The sequence below is a fragment of the Salmo trutta genome, chromosome 10 (genome assembly GCF_901001165.1).
Source record: "Salmo trutta chromosome 10, fSalTru1.1, whole genome shotgun sequence".
Lineage (NCBI taxonomy): Eukaryota > Metazoa > Chordata > Actinopteri > Salmoniformes > Salmonidae > Salmo > Salmo trutta.
In genome coordinates this window covers 31,699,637-31,719,708 of record NC_042966.1, presented here as the reverse complement: position 1 = coordinate 31,719,708, position 20,072 = coordinate 31,699,637, and the positions used below count along the sequence as shown (strand labels likewise).

General features: G+C 46.7%; 1 protein-coding gene across 1 annotated transcript in view; it reads right to left on the bottom strand.

The window, feature by feature from the left end:
- Positions 1–1,068: 1,068 nt before the first annotated feature.
- wdr27 (WD repeat domain 27) overlaps positions 1,069–20,072 on the bottom strand; it is a 168,809-nt gene continuing 149,805 nt past the window's right edge. The window contains exon 25 of the mRNA XM_029765300.1: positions 1,069–2,625. Coding sequence (XP_029621160.1) covers positions 2,548–2,625 — 78 coding nt within the window. The 3' untranslated portion in view covers positions 1,069–2,547. The remainder of the gene's footprint in view (positions 2,626–20,072) is intronic.

The following is a 20,072-nucleotide window of genomic DNA, read 5'->3' as shown; positions in this document are numbered from 1 at the left end:
GGAAGCTTGTGGAAGGCTACCTGAAACGTTTGACCCAAGTTAAACAATTTAAAGGCAATGCTACCAAATATTAATTGAGTGTATGTAAACTTCTGACCCACTGGGAATGTGATGAAAAAAATACAAGCTGAAATAAATCATTCTCTGTACTATTATTCTGACATTTCACATTCTTAAAATAAAGCGGTGATCCTAACTGACCTTAGACAGGCAATTTTTTGCTAAGATTAAATGTCAGAAATTGTGAAAAACTGAGTTTAAATGTATTTGGCTAAGGTGTATGTAGACTTCTGACTTCAACTGTACATCCAGTATAATGTTGTTTACTGGCCATGTTCCATGCTTGAAAGTGATAGCAACATGATTAAGACACTACTTACTGAATTGTTTAAATATATTTCCAACGGCATACCGTAATCTATTTACAATAACAATATCCAAACCATCCCATTTACCGTTCCCCCGGAAATTCCCAGTAAATGTTGTATTTATAAAAAAATAAATAAATAGATGTAGCCACGATAGAGTGCGTATAACACGTTTAGGATGCTTGTGAACCTTACAGAACTTATAAACTGTTTTTACAAAAACATCCTTATAAAGATACTTCAGATGAATAAAGCACTGTGTTACCCCGGAGTGTCTTTGCATGGGGCATCAAGTAAAAGCATGAATATGATCACTCGTCATCCCATTATGGCATCTTCACTATGAACTACAGATGGCTATAAAGTCTGAAAACCTCAAAAGATGGGCACTGGTACGTTATTGTCTCACCATAAAAGTGAAAACAAAGAGTTTCAAGAGTAAACTCTGACTCTGCCTCTGCCTCATGCCAAGTAAAGGGGTTGAGTGCCATAGATAGTTCAGGTCTTGATTAGGAACAGTCAGTATGCATTGCATTGAGAACAGACTTGGGTTGAAATACAATTCGAAATCTTTCAAATACTTTAAGCATTTGTGTTAGAATGCCTAGAACGCCAGGTGGGCAGGGTTAGCACTTTCTAGACTTTTCTATCTGTTCTGTTAGGTTCTAAGTTCTGGTACAAATCCAGTCGGACACCAAAGGAAGCTTAGTCTAGATTTATTCCACCCAGACTGAATGCATAACATAACATACAAGTCACACAGCATATATTTACACCCCTCGACAAGGCAGAGTTCCTCCCCTTGTATGTTAAGATAAACAATCAGTCAGTTTTTGTTGCTGGGCAGAAACTAGGTCTGTTCCTCTTCGTTGTGATTGTCATGGCCCAGCTTGAGTCCAGAACCTTTGTGTGTGGGTATGTGTGTGTGTGTGGGAGATAACGCTACAGCTAGTGCGTCGTTGAGGTGGGCCCCTCTGGCCCCCTTCCCAGATGTTTCCTACCTCTTCAACTGTTATCCTCACATCGATGTTGAGTTCCACCACCACTTCTCCTTTCCCTACAAGTTACTGAAACTAACTTGGCTTGACAGGAACTGAGACCTGACTATTGATCTTTTGCCTTATCCTTAAAAAGTCTATAAAAAAACTGAGATGCCATATTGGTTCCCTCTTAATGGCCAAAAACACTAGCGGATGTCCTCTGGTCTACAGTACCCTGACTGTCTCCACCATACACATTGTTCCATCCAGACAGTAGAGGACAGTACATTCCCCATACACTGAGTATACCAAACATTATGAACACCTTCCTTATATTGAGTTGCAAGTGACATCGATAAGGGATCATATCTTTCACCTGGATTCACCTGGTCAGTCGATGTCATGGAAAGACGTTCCTAACGTTTTATACACTAAGTGTATGTTCAAACCATTAGCAACAGGGAGAGGGAGAAATATGTTATCTGAGCAGTAGGCCTAATTTCCAGAACTATGGAAGAAATCATTGTACAGCTACTGCTAGTGTGGAACGGAGAAGGACAGTAAGAAGCACAAAAACAGTTAAGCATTCTGTATGCATTCAAATCAGTTTAATCTTGAATATTCAAATTTCACCTACTGTACTGTTGGGATACAGGTGATATATGGTACTGTACTGAACATACCAGTCTTTTCTTTCTGTCTAGGTCTGTGTGTGTCTGTGTGTGTATGTGTGTGTGTGTGTATGTGTGTGTGTGTGTGTGTCTGTGTGTATGTGTGTGTATGTGTGTGTATGTGTGTGTGTGTGTATGTGTCTGTGTGTGTGTATGTCTCCACTCTAATGTAAATACATCTGTGCATGTGGATGGGTGTGTTAGTATGTAGTAACGTCTGCGTGTCAGACTCGCAGGCTGCTGAGCGGTGCAGTCAGATGGTGATGTCACTGTGGCCCCTGGGTCTCAGTAATGCTGCTGTATTCTCCAGGCCCTGGCATCCATCCCTCTGTAAAGCCTCACTGTGAGATCACAGCCAATCGGATAAAAGGAAGCTCTCTAGCTAACGAGGCCCGTTGGTCCCCATTACAGTATGGTGTAAATAACACAAGCGTCATCGTCAGGTCCAGACCTGGGTTCATATAGCATTTGCTTTCTTTCAAATGTTTGAATGCGCTTGCCTGTCGTAATGGGAACCAGCCCCTGTTGTCATGACAGGGCGACCCTGATGGCGGTGTTGCCAGGGCGGAACAGACTCAGCCTCCCGTCCAGAGTCCCGGTCAGCAGCTGGGAAGGAGAGAGACAGAGAATAAGGATGACATCATCACGCTACCCTTTTCCTGATCACATGAGGGTGATTATAAACAGAGACTGACTGTATTCCCTTTTCCTGACGACTTAAACTGAGATCTTCCGCTGCTCTACAGTATGTTTGCTACATACTTCAGTCTGAGACTGGCACCGTTGAAGTCGTTTTTGGGGACGTCAAAATGAGGGGTTCTGTACAAAACAAAGTCTTTAGCGATTGGATCATCTGTAACGAAACAGAGTAGCAAAGCCAACTACGAAATGTTCTAAATGCCGCTTTAACCACGTGGTCTGGCTCTGGCCCAATCCATCGGTTTCTGGGACAAATCAGAATGGTTAGAATGTGTTTGCGTTCTAGAATTCGTCAGGGAGGTACTCAGATCGAGACTCGTTGAGGAGTAGAAACTAACGTTGTGGGTGTGGCGTAGTGTTTGGCCGGAGCAAGGAGTTTGGGTAGCCAGGCAAGTAATCCATACCTATCACGCTAAACTCTTTAGGGTGCCTCTCTACATGATCCTATAGTCTGGTCCCAGATCTGTTTGTGCTGTCTTGCTAAGTCCTTTAAATATCAACTGGCATGAAAACGACCGTAGCAGTTGGCAGTTTTCTCATGACAACAACCATAGGAGCACAAAAGACAGTAGAGAAATATCTGGGACCAGGCTAGTAGGCTATTCCCTCTATCATACATTTAACTCAGCATGATCCAAACTTCTAATTGGGGAAAGCCATGCAATATTGCATAACAGCACTGATCTCTACAACAAAGCTAAACTAAGAACTTTGCAGCAGTTAAATCCCCAGGTTTATAATATCTCATAGCAATTCTCAGACTGTCTATACTTATTCCCAAATAGCACCCTATAACCTACATGCTCAGATAAAAAGGTTATTCGGCTTTCTGCATAGAATAACCTTTTTTGGTTCCAAGTATAAGCCTTTTTTGATCCCGGTAGAACTTATTTGGGTTCCATGTAGAACCCTCTGTGGAAGGGGATTCTACATGGAAGAACCCTACCTGGAACCAAAAATGGTTATTTAAAGGGTTCTCCTTGCGGACAGCCGAATAACCCTTTTAGGTTCTACATAGTTCTACATAAGTTGCATGGACTCTGTATGCAATAATTAACATGATTTACTACCTCATCTCTGTACCCCACACATACAATTATCTGCAAGGTCCCTCAGTGGAGCAGTGCATTTCAAATACAGATTCAAACACAATGACCTGGAAGGTTTTCCAATGCCTCGCAAAAAAGGGCACCTATTGGTAGATGAGTAAAAATGAAAAAAGCAGACATGGAATACCCCTTTTAGTATGGTGAATTTATTAATTACACTTTGGATGGTGTATCTATACAGCCAGTCACTACAAAGGTACAGGTGTCCTTACTAACACAGTTGCCAGAGAGGAAAGAAACTGAGGGATTTCACCAGGACGCCAATGGCGACTTTAAAACACTTATAGAGTTTAATGGCTGTGATAGGAGAAAACTGAGGATGGATAAACAGCATTGTAGTTACTCCACAATACTACAAAAGTAGGAAGCCTTGTTGCAAACATGCACTCTGTTTGCAACAAGGCACTAAAGTAAAACTGCAAATAATGTGGCAAAGAAATGAACTTTATGTCCTGAATATAAAGCATTATGTGTGGGGCAAATCCAACACAACACATCACTGAGTACCAAGCATGGTGGTGGCTGCATCATGTCATGGGTATGTTTGTCATTGGCAAGGACTAGGGAGTTTTGGGGATAAAAAGAAACGGAATAGAGCTAAGCACAGGCAAAATGACATGGAATGTTCTTGGGTGGCCTAGTTACAGTTTTGACTTAAATTAGCTTGAAAATCTATGTCAAGACTTGAAAATGGCTGTCTAGCAATTATCAACAATCAACTTGACAGAGCTTGAAGAATTTTGAAAATAATAATGTGCAAAAAATATTGTACAATCCAGGTGTGCAAAGCTGTAATAGCTGCCAAAGGTGATTCTAACATGTATTGAGTAACGGGTGTGAAAAAAAGATGTTTTCACTGGCATTATGGGGTATTGTGTGTAAAAAAAGATATTAAGCCAAGCAGCCTGACCCACACACTCATGGACACAGACACACGCATTCACGGACGTAGACAATCACGCACACACACACACACACACACACACACACACACACACACACACACACACACACACACACACACACGTATGCATGTGCACACAGATCACACACAACTCTCCCCCACACACGTATCCCCTTGTCCTCAGCTGCATCTCTCTCTCAAAGAGGAGGGACCATGATCTCAGCTATCCCCTGTCGGCCAATCAGCCAGTGACCCAGGCCAGAGCAACATTACCTCACCACTACGGCAGCCAATCTACAGGCTCCAATGCAACCTGGGAAACCTTCCATTTAGAGTTCATAGTGAGATTCTGTCCTGTGAGAGAGTTTGTGTCCTCAACAACGCTCCATTACCTATTAAGTGTACTACTTTTGACCAGGACCCATAGCGCTCTGGTCAAAAGTTGTGCGCTATAAAGAGAATACGGTGCCATTTGGGACGCATCCTGATAAACCTTCCATTTGGGGTTCATAGTACTCATGGTACTCATTCATAATGGATTATGAGAGCTGTGGAAATTGATGGCACTCCGAGACATTAGTCAACACTGTACTGTGCTAGTCTGTGACCTCAGGTTAACATTCACCCAAAAAATTATCTGTATTTCATCACACAAAAGATCTGCACAGGTGCAAAAAATGACAGGGACTATTCCATTGGTTTCATTGCACCAGGCAAGCTCAATGAAGCACAAGTATTTAAAATATACTAAATATGATTGGAGCCAGGTCTGATATCAACGAGAGACCAGGACATCAGCTAAACTTTCTAAGGATGGATGAGTGAAAAGGCCCATATGCAGTCAACACCGTGATATGATAGGAAAGAGTCAGAAGATCAGTCAAACAAAAATAGTCTGCTTAGCCCTAACCATGCACTTCAGCAACACTTTCTGAGGATTGATGAGTGAATACGCCCCTGTTGGGAAAGAGTCAGAAGAGTCTGAAGTATTTGGATTGAAGATGAGTCAAACACTATGTCACGTCCTGACCAGTAAAGGGGTTATTTGTTATTGTAGTTTGGTCAGGACATGGCAGGGGTGTTTGTTTTATGTGGTTCGGGGTTTGTTGGGCTATGTACTTATGTAAGAGGGGTGTTTGTTTTATGTGTTCCGGGGTTTTTTGGTCTATGTTCTATGTAAGTGTATTTCTATGTTAGTTCTAGTCTTTCTATTTCTATGTTTAGTTAATGGGGTTGACCTTCAATTGGAAGCAGCTGCTCCTCGTTGCTTCTGATTGAAGGTCCTATGTATAGGGATGTTTTTGTAATGGGATTTGTGGGTAGTTGTTTCCTGTTTTGTGTCTGTGCACCTGACAGGACTGTTTAGTGTTGTTCGTTGTTTTGTATACGTGATTTGTTTGTTTTTCCTTCTTTTGAGTTAACCTCTCTAGGGTAGGGGGCAGTATTTGCACGGCCGGATAAAAAACGTATCCGATTTAATCTGGTTATTACTACTGCCCAGAAACTAGAATATGCATAAAATTATTGGCTTTGGATAGAAAACACCCTAAAGTTTCTAAAACTGTTTGAATGGTGTCTGTGAGTATAACAGAACTCATATGGCAGGCAAAAACCTGAGAAGATTCCTTACAGGAAGTGCCCTCTCTGACCATTTCTTGGGCTTCTACACTCTCTTTATTGAAAACTGAGGATCTCTGCTGTAACGTGACACTTCCTACGGCTCCCATAGGCTCTCAGAAGGCGGCAAAACGGTGAATGATGCTTTTGGAGCCCCTGGCTGAAAAACAGTAGCGCATTTGGATAGTGGTCGATCAGAGAACAATGAGACTGGGGAGCGTGCACGAGGCGACACCATGTTTTTATTTTTTGTCTTTGAACGGAAACAGGGTTTCCCGGTCGGAATATTATCGCTTTTTTACGAGAAAAATCGCATAAAAATTGATTTTAATAAAGAAGATGAGTATACACGTTCCCGCTGCACCTTGGTCCAATCCTTACGATGCCCGTTACAGAACTACCCACCACAAACGGACCAAGCAGCGGAGGAAGGAGCAGCAGAGGGACTATGTGGAATCATGGACATGGGAGGAGATCCTGGACGGGGCAGGACCATGGCACCAGGCTGGGGAGTACAAACGCCCTAAGGAGGAGCTGGAGGCAGCCAATGCAGAGCGGCGTCATTATGAGGCATTATACGCGCCGATGGGCAAGTACGAGAGGCACCCCCAATAATTGTTTTTGGGGGGAGGCACACGGGGAGATTGGCTAGGGCAGGTAGTAGACCTGAGCCTACTCCCCGTGCTTATTATGGGGAGCGTGTGGAGACGAGAATGCCGGTCTATGCGGAAGTGCGCACGATCTCGCCCATGCGCATGCACAGTCCGGTGCGAGTGATCCCAGCCCCTCGCAAGTGCCGTGCTAGAGTGGGCATCCAGCCTGGAAGGAGGATGCCTGCGCAGCGCATCTGGCCACCAGTGCGCCTCCTAGGCCCAGGCTATCCTACGCCTGCTCTACGCACGGCAACCATCAGGCCTCTGCACAGCCCAGTTCGCCCTGTGCCAGCACTCCGCTCGTGCAGGGCTGCTATTACCATCCAGCCAGGACGGGTTGTGCAGGAGGCGCACTCCAGACCTCCAGTGCTTACCCATGGCTGGTGTATCCAGTTCCTGCTCCTCGTACTAGCCTTGAGGTGCGTGTCTCTAGTCTGGCGCCTCTAAAGCCAGCACCACGCACCAGGCCTCCAGTGCGTCAGCCAAGTCTAGTACGTCCTGTTCCCGCTCCTCGCACTAGCCTTGGGGTGCGTGTCTCCAGTCTGGTACCTCCAGTACCAGTCCCACGCACCAGGCCTTCAGTGCGTCAGCCCAGTCCTGCTAAAGCTCCTCGCACTAGCCCTGTGGTGCATGTTCCTAGTCTGGCGCCTCCTAAGCCAGCCCCACACATCAGGCCTTCAGTGCGCAGTCTCCGTCCAGAGCTTCCGACGACAGTGCCCCGTCCAGAGTGTCCAGCAACAGTGCTCCGTCCAGAGTGTCCGGCGACAGTGCCCCGTCCAGAGCTTCTGGCAACAGCGCCCCGTCTAGAGACGGCCCACAGTTCGGAGCCTGCAGAGACGGCCCACAGTTCGGAGCCTGCAGAGACGGCCCACAGTTCGGAGACTGCAGAGACGGCCAACAGTCCGGAGCATGCAGAGACGGCCCACAGTCCGGAGCATGCAGAGACGGCCCACAGTCCGGAGCCGAGAGAGTCGCCCTACAGTCCGGAATCGGCGCAGCCAGAGTCGCCCTACAGTCCGGAATCGGCGCAGCCAGAGTCGCCCTACAGTCCAGAATCGGCGCAGCCAGAGTCGCCCTTCAGCCCGAGGTCTCCAGCGACGCGCATCAGCCCGAGGTCTCCAGCAACACACATCAGCCCGAGGTCTTCAGCGATGCGCCAGAGACTTCGGGAGGGGTAAAGTTTAATGAGTATTTAGTGGGGGTGGACAGGGTAGGTTGGGGAGTAAGGCCGGAGCCTGATCCACCTCCATAGTAGGTGGGTTGGGGAGGGGGGGGGGGTGTAGCACAAGAACCGTCGGTGACAGTGGCCACCCTCCCTTCCCTCCCTATTAGTTGGGGATAATTTTTTTGTTTGTGTTAGAGTTATTGGATTAGGTTTTGTTGTTTTAGGTGCATCCGGGGTCTGCACCTTTGGGGGGTGGGGGGGTGTACTGTCACGTCCTGACCAGTAAAGGGGTTATTTGTTATTGTAGTTTGGTCAGGACGTGCCAGGGGGTGTTTGTTTTATGTGGTTCGGTGTTTGTTGGGCTATGTGCTTATGTAAGAGGGGTGTTTGTTTTATGTGTTCTGGTTTTTTTTGGTCTATGTTCTATGTAAGTGTATTTCTATGTTAGTTCTAGTCTTTCTATTTCTATGTTTAGTTAATGGGTTTGACCTTCAATTGGAAGCAGCTGCTCCTCGTTGCTTCTGATTGAAGGTCCTATGTATAGGGATGTTTTTGTAATGGGATTTGTGGGTAGTTGTTTTGTGTCTGTGCACCTGACAGGACTGTTCAGTGTCGTTCGTTGTTTTGTATACGTGATTTGTTTTTCCTTCTTTTGAGTTAATAAAGAAGATGAGTATACACGTTCCCGCTGCAAATTGGTCCAATCCTTACGATGCCCGTTACACACTAGTAGGGCTGACTAGGGTTTATTTATTTAATCAGACACACACACACACACACACACACACACATAGGCACGGGCACAACCGTACGCGCACACACACACACACTGTCTAGCCCTATATCTATCAGAGTTTATTTATTTAATCTCTTCTGGTTTGGATGTTGATGCTGTAGCAGATCCTCCTTACTGGAGACACAGGGACAATATCCAGCTGTGTGTGGAACGCTAAGAGAGGAGAGTTCACTGACACACACACGCAGGGCTGGCTCTAACCTTTTGGGGGCCTTATGCAAGATTTGGTTGAGGGGGCCCCCCCGCCTTGCCACAAATCATTTTAATTTCACACAGTTAATTTCACGCAATTCTACAATCTTTGCCATGGGGCGTTAAGAAAATGTAGCAATCATTCAATTCTAATTATTTTCGCTTGAGGCAGAGGGAATTTTTTTCTTCAATTTTACAGCTAATTTCCTGCAATTCTATCCATTTTATCATGTGGTGGAAAGACATTTTAGCAGTTTGAAAGCTAATTTCCTGCAATTCTACACATTTTTCCATGTACGCATTTTTCCATGACTTATGCCATGTTAATATGATATCCGAGTGAGAAAGACTAACAAAATGGGCAAGTTTGGATAGCTGGCTAGATTAACTAACAATCTAAACATTGCTAGCTGACATGGCTAATTGAGAGACTCTCAGTTCCTCACATAACAAGAGAAAAACTGCTGGTCCTGCTTTATTTGGAGTGCATCTTCATACAAACTTCATAAGCACTACATAGATGCTTCACAAATCATATATAACCGTATGTCATGCGCTATAAAGATTCATAATGTGGCATAAGTGTGTGACATAACCATCAATGTATTTATTAGAGCATGAAATACAGTTATAGATGATTTGTGACCCATTTATGTAGTGCTTATGAAGCCTATATGAATGCTTTATGGTGGCCACCTAAAGGACGGGGCCCTAAGCGACCACTTATGCCTGGAGCAGGCCTTGCACACACGCTGACTGTCTGTCTGTGTCTCTCTCACACATGCTCTGCAGGAAGTCAGTCACCCCGCCCATACACATGTACACACAGACGCACGCACGTACACACACACACTTTGTTCTTATATTCTTGTGGGGACCTAAAATGTATTTTCATTCAAAATCCTATTTTCCCTAAATCTAACCCTAACCCTAAACCTTATCCTAACCCTAAACCTAACCCCTAAACTTAAAATAGCCTTTGTCCTTATGGGGACGTGGGAAATGACCCCATGGAGGAGAATTTTCCTTGTTTTACTATCCTTCTGGTAGTAAAACATTAAATGGACACAGTTTGCTGTCCATTTAATGTGTGAAAGTGAGAAAGGGAGGCTGAACTTAAAAATAGCCCTAACCCTCTAGCTAACCCTCCTATTACCTCTAACCATCTAGCTAACCCTCCTATTCCCCCTAACCATCTAGCTAACCTTCCCATTACCCCTAACCATCTAGCTAACCCTCCCATTAGCCCTAACCATCTAGCTAACCCTCCTATTACCCCTAATCATCTAGCTAACCCTCCCATTACCCCTAATCATCTAGCTAACCCTCCCATTACCCCTAACCATCTAGCTAACCCTCCCATTAGCCCTAACCACCCAGCTAACCCTCCCATTACCCCAAACCATCTAGCTAACCCTCCTATTAAATGGCCCTAACCATCTAGCTAACCCTCTCATTACCCCTAACCATCTAGCTAACCCTCCCATTACCCCGAACCGTCTAGCTAACCCTCCCATTACCCCTAACCATCTAGCTAACCCTCCTATTACCCCCATCTATCTAACCCTCACATTACCCCTAACCACCTAGCTAACCCTCCCATTACCCCTAACCATCTAGCTAACCCTCCCATTATGTAACGCCCTGGCCATAGAGAGGGGTTTTTTGTTCTTTATTTTGGTTAGGCCAGGGTGTTACATTGAGTGGGCATTCTATGTTCTGTTTCTATGTTTTTGTATTTCTTTGTTTTGGGCCGTGCATGGCTCCCAATCAGGCACAGCTGAAGTTCGTTGTTGTTGATTGGGAGTCACACAAGTGCATGTTTTTCCGTTGGGGTTTTGTGGGTAATTGTTTCTGTCATTGTGTTTCACCTGACAGGACTGTTTGGCTGTCAGTTTCTTGTTTTGTTTGTATAATGTTCTGTCTGAATTAAATATGATGAACACTAACTCCGCTGCGTTTTGGTCCACTCTCTCTCACGGCAGCCGTTACAGAATTACCCACCAAACAAGGACCAAGCAGCGGAGGAAGGAGCAGCACCAGGAGAGCAGCATGATGGACTCATGGACGTGGGAACAAATACTGGACGGAGAGGGACCATGGACTCAGGCTGGGGATTATCGCCTCCCGCAGTGGGAGATCGAAGCGGCGAGAGCTGAGAGGCGATGGTATGAGGAGAGAGAGTGCAACAGGCACGAGAGGCAGCCCCAAGATTTTTTTTGGGGGGGGCACACGGGACAGTCGGCGGTGCCGAGGTCGGAACCAGAGCCAGTCGGGTTGACGTTGGAGGTGAGCAAAGGGTGCGAAGCAGAGACAGTGAAGGAGTTGATGGGGAGATTGGAGTGGAGAGAGATGAGAGAGCTGCTGGTTTGGTGCATAAGGCACGGCATTCGCCCTACGGAGCGTGTCAGTGAATTGATGTCACCTGAGTCAGTTCTCCATACTCGTCCTGAGATGCGTGCTGGCTGTCTGTTGAAGACTGTGCCTGTGCCAAGAAACAGGCCTCCTGCATGTCTTCCCAGCCCTGCACGTCCTGTGCCTGCGCCCAGAAACAGGCCTCCTGCATGTCTTCCCAGCCCTGCACTTCCTGTGCCTACGCCCAGAACCAGGCCTCTTGCATGTCTTCCCATCCTGGTCAAGTCCTGTGCCTCCTCCTAGGACCAGGCCTCCAGTGGGTCTCCCCATCCTGGTTAAGCCTGTGCCTCCTCCTCGGACCAGGCCTCCAGTGGGTTTCCCCATCTTGGTCAGTCCTGTGCCTCCTCCACGGACCAGGCCTCCTGTGGGTTTCCCAATCTTGGTCAGTCCTGTGCCTTCTCCTAGGACCAGGCCTCCAGTGGGTTTCCCCATCTTGGTTAAGCCTGTGCCTCCTCCTCGGACCAGGCCTCCAGTGGATCTCCCCATCCTGGTCAGTCCTGTGCCTCCTCCTAGGACCAGGCCACCAGTGGGTCTCCCCATCCTAGTCCGTCCGGTGCCACCTCCCAGGACTAGGCCTCCAGAGTGGCCCGCCTGTCCGGATCTGCCAGAGTGGCCCGCCTGTCCGGATCTGCCAGAGTGGCCCGCCTGTCCGGATCTGCCAGAGTGGCCCGCCTGTCCGGATCTGCCATCGCCGCCCGCCAGTCGGGCGCAGCAAGGGTCGCCCGCCAGCAGGGCGCAGCCATTGCCGCCCGCCAGCCGGGCGCAGCCAGGGTCATCCGCCAGCCGGGCGCAGCAAGGGACACCCGCCAGCCGGGCGCAGCCATCGCCGCCCGCCAGCCGGGCGCAGCCAGGGTCATCCGCCAGCCGGGCGCAGCAAGAGACACCCGCCAGCCGGGCGCAGCCATCGCCGCCCGCCAGCCGGGCGCAGCCAGGGTCGTCTGCCAGCCGGGCGCAACAAGGGTCGCCCGCCAGCCGAGCGAAGTCAGGGTCGCCCACCAGACCTTCGGCGCGGCCAGGTGCGCCACCTAAGAGGGTGACGCCAAGGGTGGGGCAGAGGCCACGTCCCGCACCTGAGCCGCCGCCATAAGAAGGGCCACCCGGACCCTCCCCTTCAGTGTCAGGTTTTGCGGCCGGAGTCCGCACCTTGGGGGGGGTACTGTAACGCCCTGGCCATAGAGAGGGGTTTTTTGTTCTTTATTTTGGTTAGGCCAGGGTGTTACATTGGGTGGGCGTTCTATGTTCTGTTTCTATGTTTTTGTATTTCTTTGTTTTGGGCCGTGTGTGGCTCCCAATCAGGCACAGCTGAAGTTCGTTGTTGTTGATTGGGAGTTACACAAGTGCATGTTTTTCCGTTGGGGTTTTGTGGGTAATTGTTTCTGTCATTGTGTTTCACCTGACAGGACTGTTTGGCTGTCAGTTTCTTGTTTTGTTTGTATAGTGTTCTGTCTTAATTAAATATGATGAACACTAACTCCGCTGCGTTTTGGTCCACTCTCTCTCACGGCAGCCGTTACACATTACCCCTAACCATCTAGCTAACCCTCCTATTACCCCTATCTAGCTAACCCTCCCATTACCCCTAACCACCTAGCTAACCCTCCCATTACCCCTAACCATCTAGCTAACCCTCCCATTACCCCTAACCATCTAGCTAACCCTCCTATTACCCCTATCTAGCTAACCCTCCTATTACCCCTATCTATCTAACCCCATTACCCCTAACCACCTAGCTAACCCTCCCATTACCCCTAATCATCTAGCTAACCCTCCTATTACCCCTATCTAACCCTGCTATTACCCCTAACCATCTAGCTAACCCTCCTATTAAATGGCCCTAACCATCTAGCTAACCCTCCCATTACCCCTAACCATCTAGCTAACCCTCCCATTACCCCTAACCATCTAGCTAACCCTCCTATTAAATGACCCTAACCATCTAGCTAACCCTCCCATTACCCCTAACCATCTAGCTAACCCTCCCAATACCCCTAACCATCTAGCTAACCCTCCCATTACCCCTGACTATGTAATGTAGCTAACCCTTTTATTTAATGGCCCTAACCATCTAGCTAACCCTCCTATTAAATAACCCTAACCATCTAGCTAACCCTCCTATTAAATAACCCTAACCATCTATCGAACCCTCCTATTAGCCCTAACCATCTAGCTAACTCTCCTACAAGCCCTAACGGTCTAGCTAACCCTTCCAATACCCCTAACAATCTAGCTAACCCTCCTATTAAGTTCCAACTGGAACTCAAAATAATTATAACTTCAGCTGTGTGAGTTTAAATGAAGTCATGCAATACAATAAGTGTACACATTTTGTGAATCATAATAACTCTGATAATCATGCATGTATGTAAGACGTGTCTTGTAATTAGAAATATGATGTTGGCTTCCTAGGGGGTGTGTTTATGATTTGATGCCAGGATAATTATGACCTGACTGAAGAAAAAAAACAACACACTCATACATATTGGTTGGTAGGTAAAATTAGGGTAGCAAAGCAACCGGTAGTTTCCCAATGTCACAACTTCTGCCGAAGTCGGTCCCTCTCTTTGTTCGGACGGTGTTCGGCGTCACCGACCTTCTAGCCATCGTTGATCCATTTTTCATTTTCCATTTGTTTTGTCTTGTCTTCCTTCACACCTGGTTCCAATCCCATCAATTACATGTTGTGTATTTAATCCTCTGTTTCCCCTCATGTCCTTGTCGGTGATTGTTTGATTGTATGTTAAGTGCAAGTTATGTTCTGGTGTGCAACGGGTTTTGTACCCACTTTTATTATTTTGTATATTTTTGTTTTTCTGAGTTTTGTGAGCACTTATTAAACGACGTCAGCGTGCATGCACCCGACCCACCACAAGGAGCTGCTAGAGTGTGATGGGACAGGGACATCCCGGCTGGCCAAACTCTCCCCTAACCTGGACAATTGTGCCGCGCCTCAAGGGTCTCCCAGTTGCTGGATCGAATCAGGGTCTGTAGTGATGCCTCTAGCACTGCGATGCAGTGCCTTAGACTGCTGCGCCACTCAGGAGGCCCTACTTTTAAATATTTTCAATACAGAATGTTATCAGATCTTCAACCAAAACCTAACATTAGATAAAGGGAACCTGAGTCAACGAATAACACAACAATTACATACTCTAATTGATTTAATAAACAAAGATTTGCAACACCCAATGCCCCTGTGTGAAAAAGCAATTGCCCCCTTACACTCAATAACAGGTTGTGCCACCTTCAGTTGCAATGACTCCAACCAAACACTTCCTATAGTTGTTGATCAGTTTCTCATGTCGCTGTAGAGGAATTTTGGCCCACTCTTCCATGCAGAACTGCTTTAACTCAGTGACATTTGTGGGTTTTCAAATATGAACTGTTCATTTCAAGTCTTGCTACATCATCCCAATTGAGATAAGGCCTGGACTTTGACTAGGCCATTCCAAAACTTCATTGACTGTGTGTTTCGGATGATTGTCTTGCTTCATGACCCAGCTGCGCTTCAGCTTCAGCTCACAGACAGATGGCCTGACATTCTCCTGTAGAATTCTCTGATACAGAGTAGAATTTATGGTTCCTTCTATTAAGGCAAGCCGTCCAGGTCCTGAGGAAGCAAGGCATCCCCAATCCATCACACTACCACCACCATGCTTGACCGTCGGTATAAGGTTCTTACTGTGGAATAAAGCGTTTGGTTTTCGCCAGGCATAATGGGACCCATGTCGTCCAAAAATATATACTTTTGACTCATCTGTCCATACAACATTGTTCCAAGATTCTTGATGATCATCCAGGTGCTTCCAGGTACTTTTTCTGCAAACTTCAGTCAACCTTTTGGACGAGATGGGTCCCTTTATGTCTGTCAAAAACCAAATACTGCATAACACAATTTTTTGTTACTTGTAAACTCAGGTTCCCTTTATCAAATATCAGGTTTTGAATGAAGTTCAAATAACATTCAGTATCAAAAATATGCAAACATAGAGAAAATCAGAAAGAGGGCAAATACTTTTTCCCGGCACTGTATCTGTGCCCATATTGTCCATGAGTTTCTTGTAGAAATAATTGACAAATTAATGACAAAAGAATCTAACGAACAATGGCATTATTTTCAATTAACTGCAACTGTAACTCTTCCAACTCTTCCCTGTGGCTCAGTTGGTAGAGCATGGTGTGTGCAATGCCAGGGTTGTGGGTTTGATTCCCATGGGGGGCCCGTACAAAAAAAGGCATGAAATGAAATGTATGCATTCATTACTGTAAGTCGCTCTGGATAAGAGTGTCTGCTAAATGACTAAAATGTAAAAAAAAAGATTTGTTTTTCACAACTGCCACCAAACATTTACAGCAAAAACATACTGACATAGTAAAATAAATAAATACATGTGTGTGTAAAAATATATCAAGGATATTTCATGCTGAAACCCTCATATTAAACACCAATGGTATTCACTAAATTGTTGGTTTATATTTAGGATAATGTTTTACAGCTTTGTCATTACATTTTTATTTTAAAATCATAATTTCATATATTTCACGTGGCCACACAGTCAGAGATCATTACAGACACCTGTAAAAATCTGAAGAGCCACTAGATGTCTTGTGATAGATTACATGAAATCCTTGAAAGATACCTGGTAGTTTACTGGTAAACTTAGAAAGTTTCCAGTAATATACTCTCCCTTTGCAACCATAGGTATAATAGTACATAGTAATTGCATCAACTTGCTGATTGTTCCCCACCCGCTTAGTACAGGGCATTCCATGTCTTTATATCTGTCTGAGGTGGGCCTTTTAGTGGGCATTTCTACATCCATTAGTGGGCTTATAAATTAATGATATACACATCGATTCTTGAAGAATATAACTTATAAATGCCTCATGAGCTTAGTTCAACTAGCCCCATCACCCACAAAATAAGCTTGTTTTAGTCCTTTGATTGATTGTAAACAATGTAATTCTAAACAAAGACTGTATTGCTTCAACATATGGTTAAAACGATAATTTTGATTTCATGGATGGTCAGACCTTTCATCCATAGTCTATGAATTTGAGATTGGTTACATTTCTCCAGCCCCATCAGTCAGCTTTTTACAGCTTGAAAACATGGTTAAAACTATCATTTTGATCACATGGATGGTCAGTCCTTGCATCCATAGCCCTGTCTATGAATTTGAGAGTGGTTATTTCTCTAGCCGCATCCCTCAGCTATTTAAACAAATCGGTGACCCATATCGTTTGAACTGCAGATTGCTGCTTTAACATTCCCAGGCATTCCCAGGCAGTACAGAAACAGCCAGACATATGGAACACTGACATATGGAAGACTGACAGGGTCAACATTGCTCTTCAGTCCAGATGGTCTAGCTTACCCCAGATGGTCTAGCTTACCCCAGGACAGGACCCCGACTGAGAAGGTTCCAACTACACAATGACACTGACACTGACTGTCTGTCTGTCTGTCTGACTGAAGGATGGATGGACAGACGGCGTACTCATGGTTGGCTGGTCTTATCATAGGGGTTAACTACATCCTTATTACTACATCCTGGCTATTAGCAAAACAGAGTAGAACTTATTGCCAAATCAAATGGTCAATTGAATAGTCTCGTTCAGTAGCTATGACATGACTCTTTCCATGAAATTTGATTCCTGAAAATATCTGACGCGAGACAATGGAAATACAATACATACGTATTTAGACAGAAATGAATGGGTTTGGGTCTCAATAGGAACTCAGGAACCCAGGTAATCTAGCGGTTATGAGCGTTGGGCCAGTACTTAACCCTAATTGCTCCTGTAAGTCGCTCTGGATAAGAGCATCTGCTAAATGACTAAAATGTTAAATGTAATCCAGGACCCTTTCGACTGTATTGTTACATTGAGTATTATGTCTCAATAAAGATCCCCTAGGATCACAACTTGCTTTCATTATTTATTTATTTATTTAACTAGGCAAGTCAGTTAAGAAACAAATTCTTATTTACAATAACGGCCTACCCCGGCCAAACTTTTGTCAAAAGTAGTGCACCATGTAAGAAATAGGCCCATAGGGCTCTGGTCAAAAGTAGTGCACTATATAGGGAATAAGGTGCCATTTGGGATGCATGCAGCCCAAGAATATCAATCACCCATAGCAACACACAATACATTTCCACATCACCTCCCCCTGGTTTGGGATCGGTTAATCCTCCCTGCAGACAACCCAGGTGTCTCAGTGTGTGTGTGTGTTTTGTGTGTGTGTATATGTCTTGTATGTGTGTATATGTCTTTTGTGTGTGTGTGTGTGTGTGTGTGTGTGTGTGTGTGTGTGTGTGTGTGTGTGTGTGTGTGTGTGTGTGTTTTTGGAACAGAGGCTGAGTGGTTGACTGCTTGACCTTAGTGTCTCTTCCATCCTCCCCTGTTCCCTCTCTTCAACTCCCCCATCTCATCTCCCTGCTACCTCATCTCATCTCTAGCACATATTACAGTATGGAACATCCCACAGTGATGTGTGTGTCATCTGGGATCCTAGCTCTACGGGAGGGAACAGCCTGCTCTGGTCTGTAACTCTGATAAATGTTGCGCTTAGGGAGGTTAAGATCCTTGTCTGGCTCAGACATTATTGTAAAAGTGAATGGTGGAATCTCCATAATCTACTTTTTTATTTTTATTATTGAATATTTAAAACATACAATATACTTGCAGTGAAGACGCTCAACAACTACATCACATTAGTCATCTAACACAGTCACATCCAGAGCGACAGACAGAAGCAACCAGGGTCAATGCCCTGCTCAAGGGCACGTCAACAGATCTCCCACTGTCACTGTCGTCGTAATGATTGGACCAAGGCGCAGCGCGAGTAGCGTTCCACATCTTTATTATAATGTGAAACTTCTGCAAAATACAAAAACAATAAATTATCAAACGAAACATGAAGACAGTGAAGTGCAAACAGGCACCTACACAAAAACAAGATCCCACAAAACACAGTGGGGAAATGGCTGTCTAAATATGATCCTCAATCAGAGACAACGCTAAACAGCTGCCTCTGATTGGGAACCATACCAAGCACACCAACATAGAAATAAACAACATAGAACACCCACAGTCATGCCCTGATCTACTATACCATAGACAACCAAGGGCTCTCTATGGTCAGGGCGTGACAGTACCCCCAAAGGTGCGGACTCCGGCCGCAAAACCTGAAACCAAATAGGGAGGGTGGGGGGGTGATTAATGTCGGTGGCGGCTCTGGTGCGGGACGAAGTACCCGCTCATCCCGCGGATCCGCCAGCATCGGGGGCGGCTCTGGTGCGGGATGAGGTACCCGCTCAGCTTGCGGATCCACCATCTTTGGTGGTGGCTCTGGTGCGGGTCGAAGAAACCGCTCATCCCGTGGATCCACCATCTTTGGTGGTGGCTCTGGTGCGGGTCGAAGAAACCGCTCATCCCGTGGTTCCAGCCATGGACCCAGGCTGAACACTGTGCCTGGAATGGATCTCGATGCCGAGGAAGGCTCCTGCCATGGAGCGGGACTGGACACCGGCCCTGGCCTGGACATCGGTGCAGAGGAAGACTCCTGCCATGGAGCGGGACTGGACGCCGTGTCTGGACTGGGCATCGGCGCCAAGGAGGGCTCCTGCCATGGAGCTGGACTGGACGCTGTGTTTGAACTGGACATCGGCGCAGAGGAAGGCTCCTGCCATGGAGCAGGACTGGATGCCGTGTCTGGGCTGGGCATCGGCGCAGAGGAAGGCTCCTGCCATGGAGCTGGACTGGATGCCGTGTTTGGAAGCTCCGGACCGTTGACCCTCCCTGAAGGTTCCGGACCGTGGACCATCTCAGGAGGTTCCGGACTGTGGCCCGTGTCAGGAGGTTCCGGACTGTGGACCGTGTCAGGAGGTTCCGGACTGTGGACCGTGTCAGGAGGTTCCGGACAGTGGACCGTGTCAGGAGGTTCCGGACAGTGGACCGTGTCAGGAGGTTCCGGACTGTGAACCGTGTCAGGAGGTTCCGGACAGTGGACCGTGTCAGGAGGTTCCGGACAGTGGACCGTGTCAGGAGGTTCCGGACTGTGGACCGTGTCAGGAGGTTCCGGACTGTGGACCGTGTCAGGAGGTTCCGGACTGTGGACCGTGTCAGGAGGTTCCGGACTGTGGACCGTGTCAGGAGGTTCCGGACTGTGGACCGTGTCAGGAGGTTCCGGACTGTGGACCGTGTCAGGAGGTTCCGGACTGTGGACCGTCTGTGGAGGTTCCGGACTGTTCACCGTCGTCGGAAGCGCTGGTCTAGTAACCGTCGCCGGAATCTCTGGACTGGTAACCATTGCCGGAAGCTCTGGACTGGGAACTGTCGCCATAAGCTCTGGACTGGGAACCGTTGCCGGAAGCTCTGGACTGGGAACCGTTGCCGGAAGCTCTGGACTCTGAAGGCGCACTGGAGGCCTGGTGCGTGGTGCTGGCACAGGACGTACTGGGCTGTGGAGATGTACTGGAGACCTAGTGCGTATAGCCAG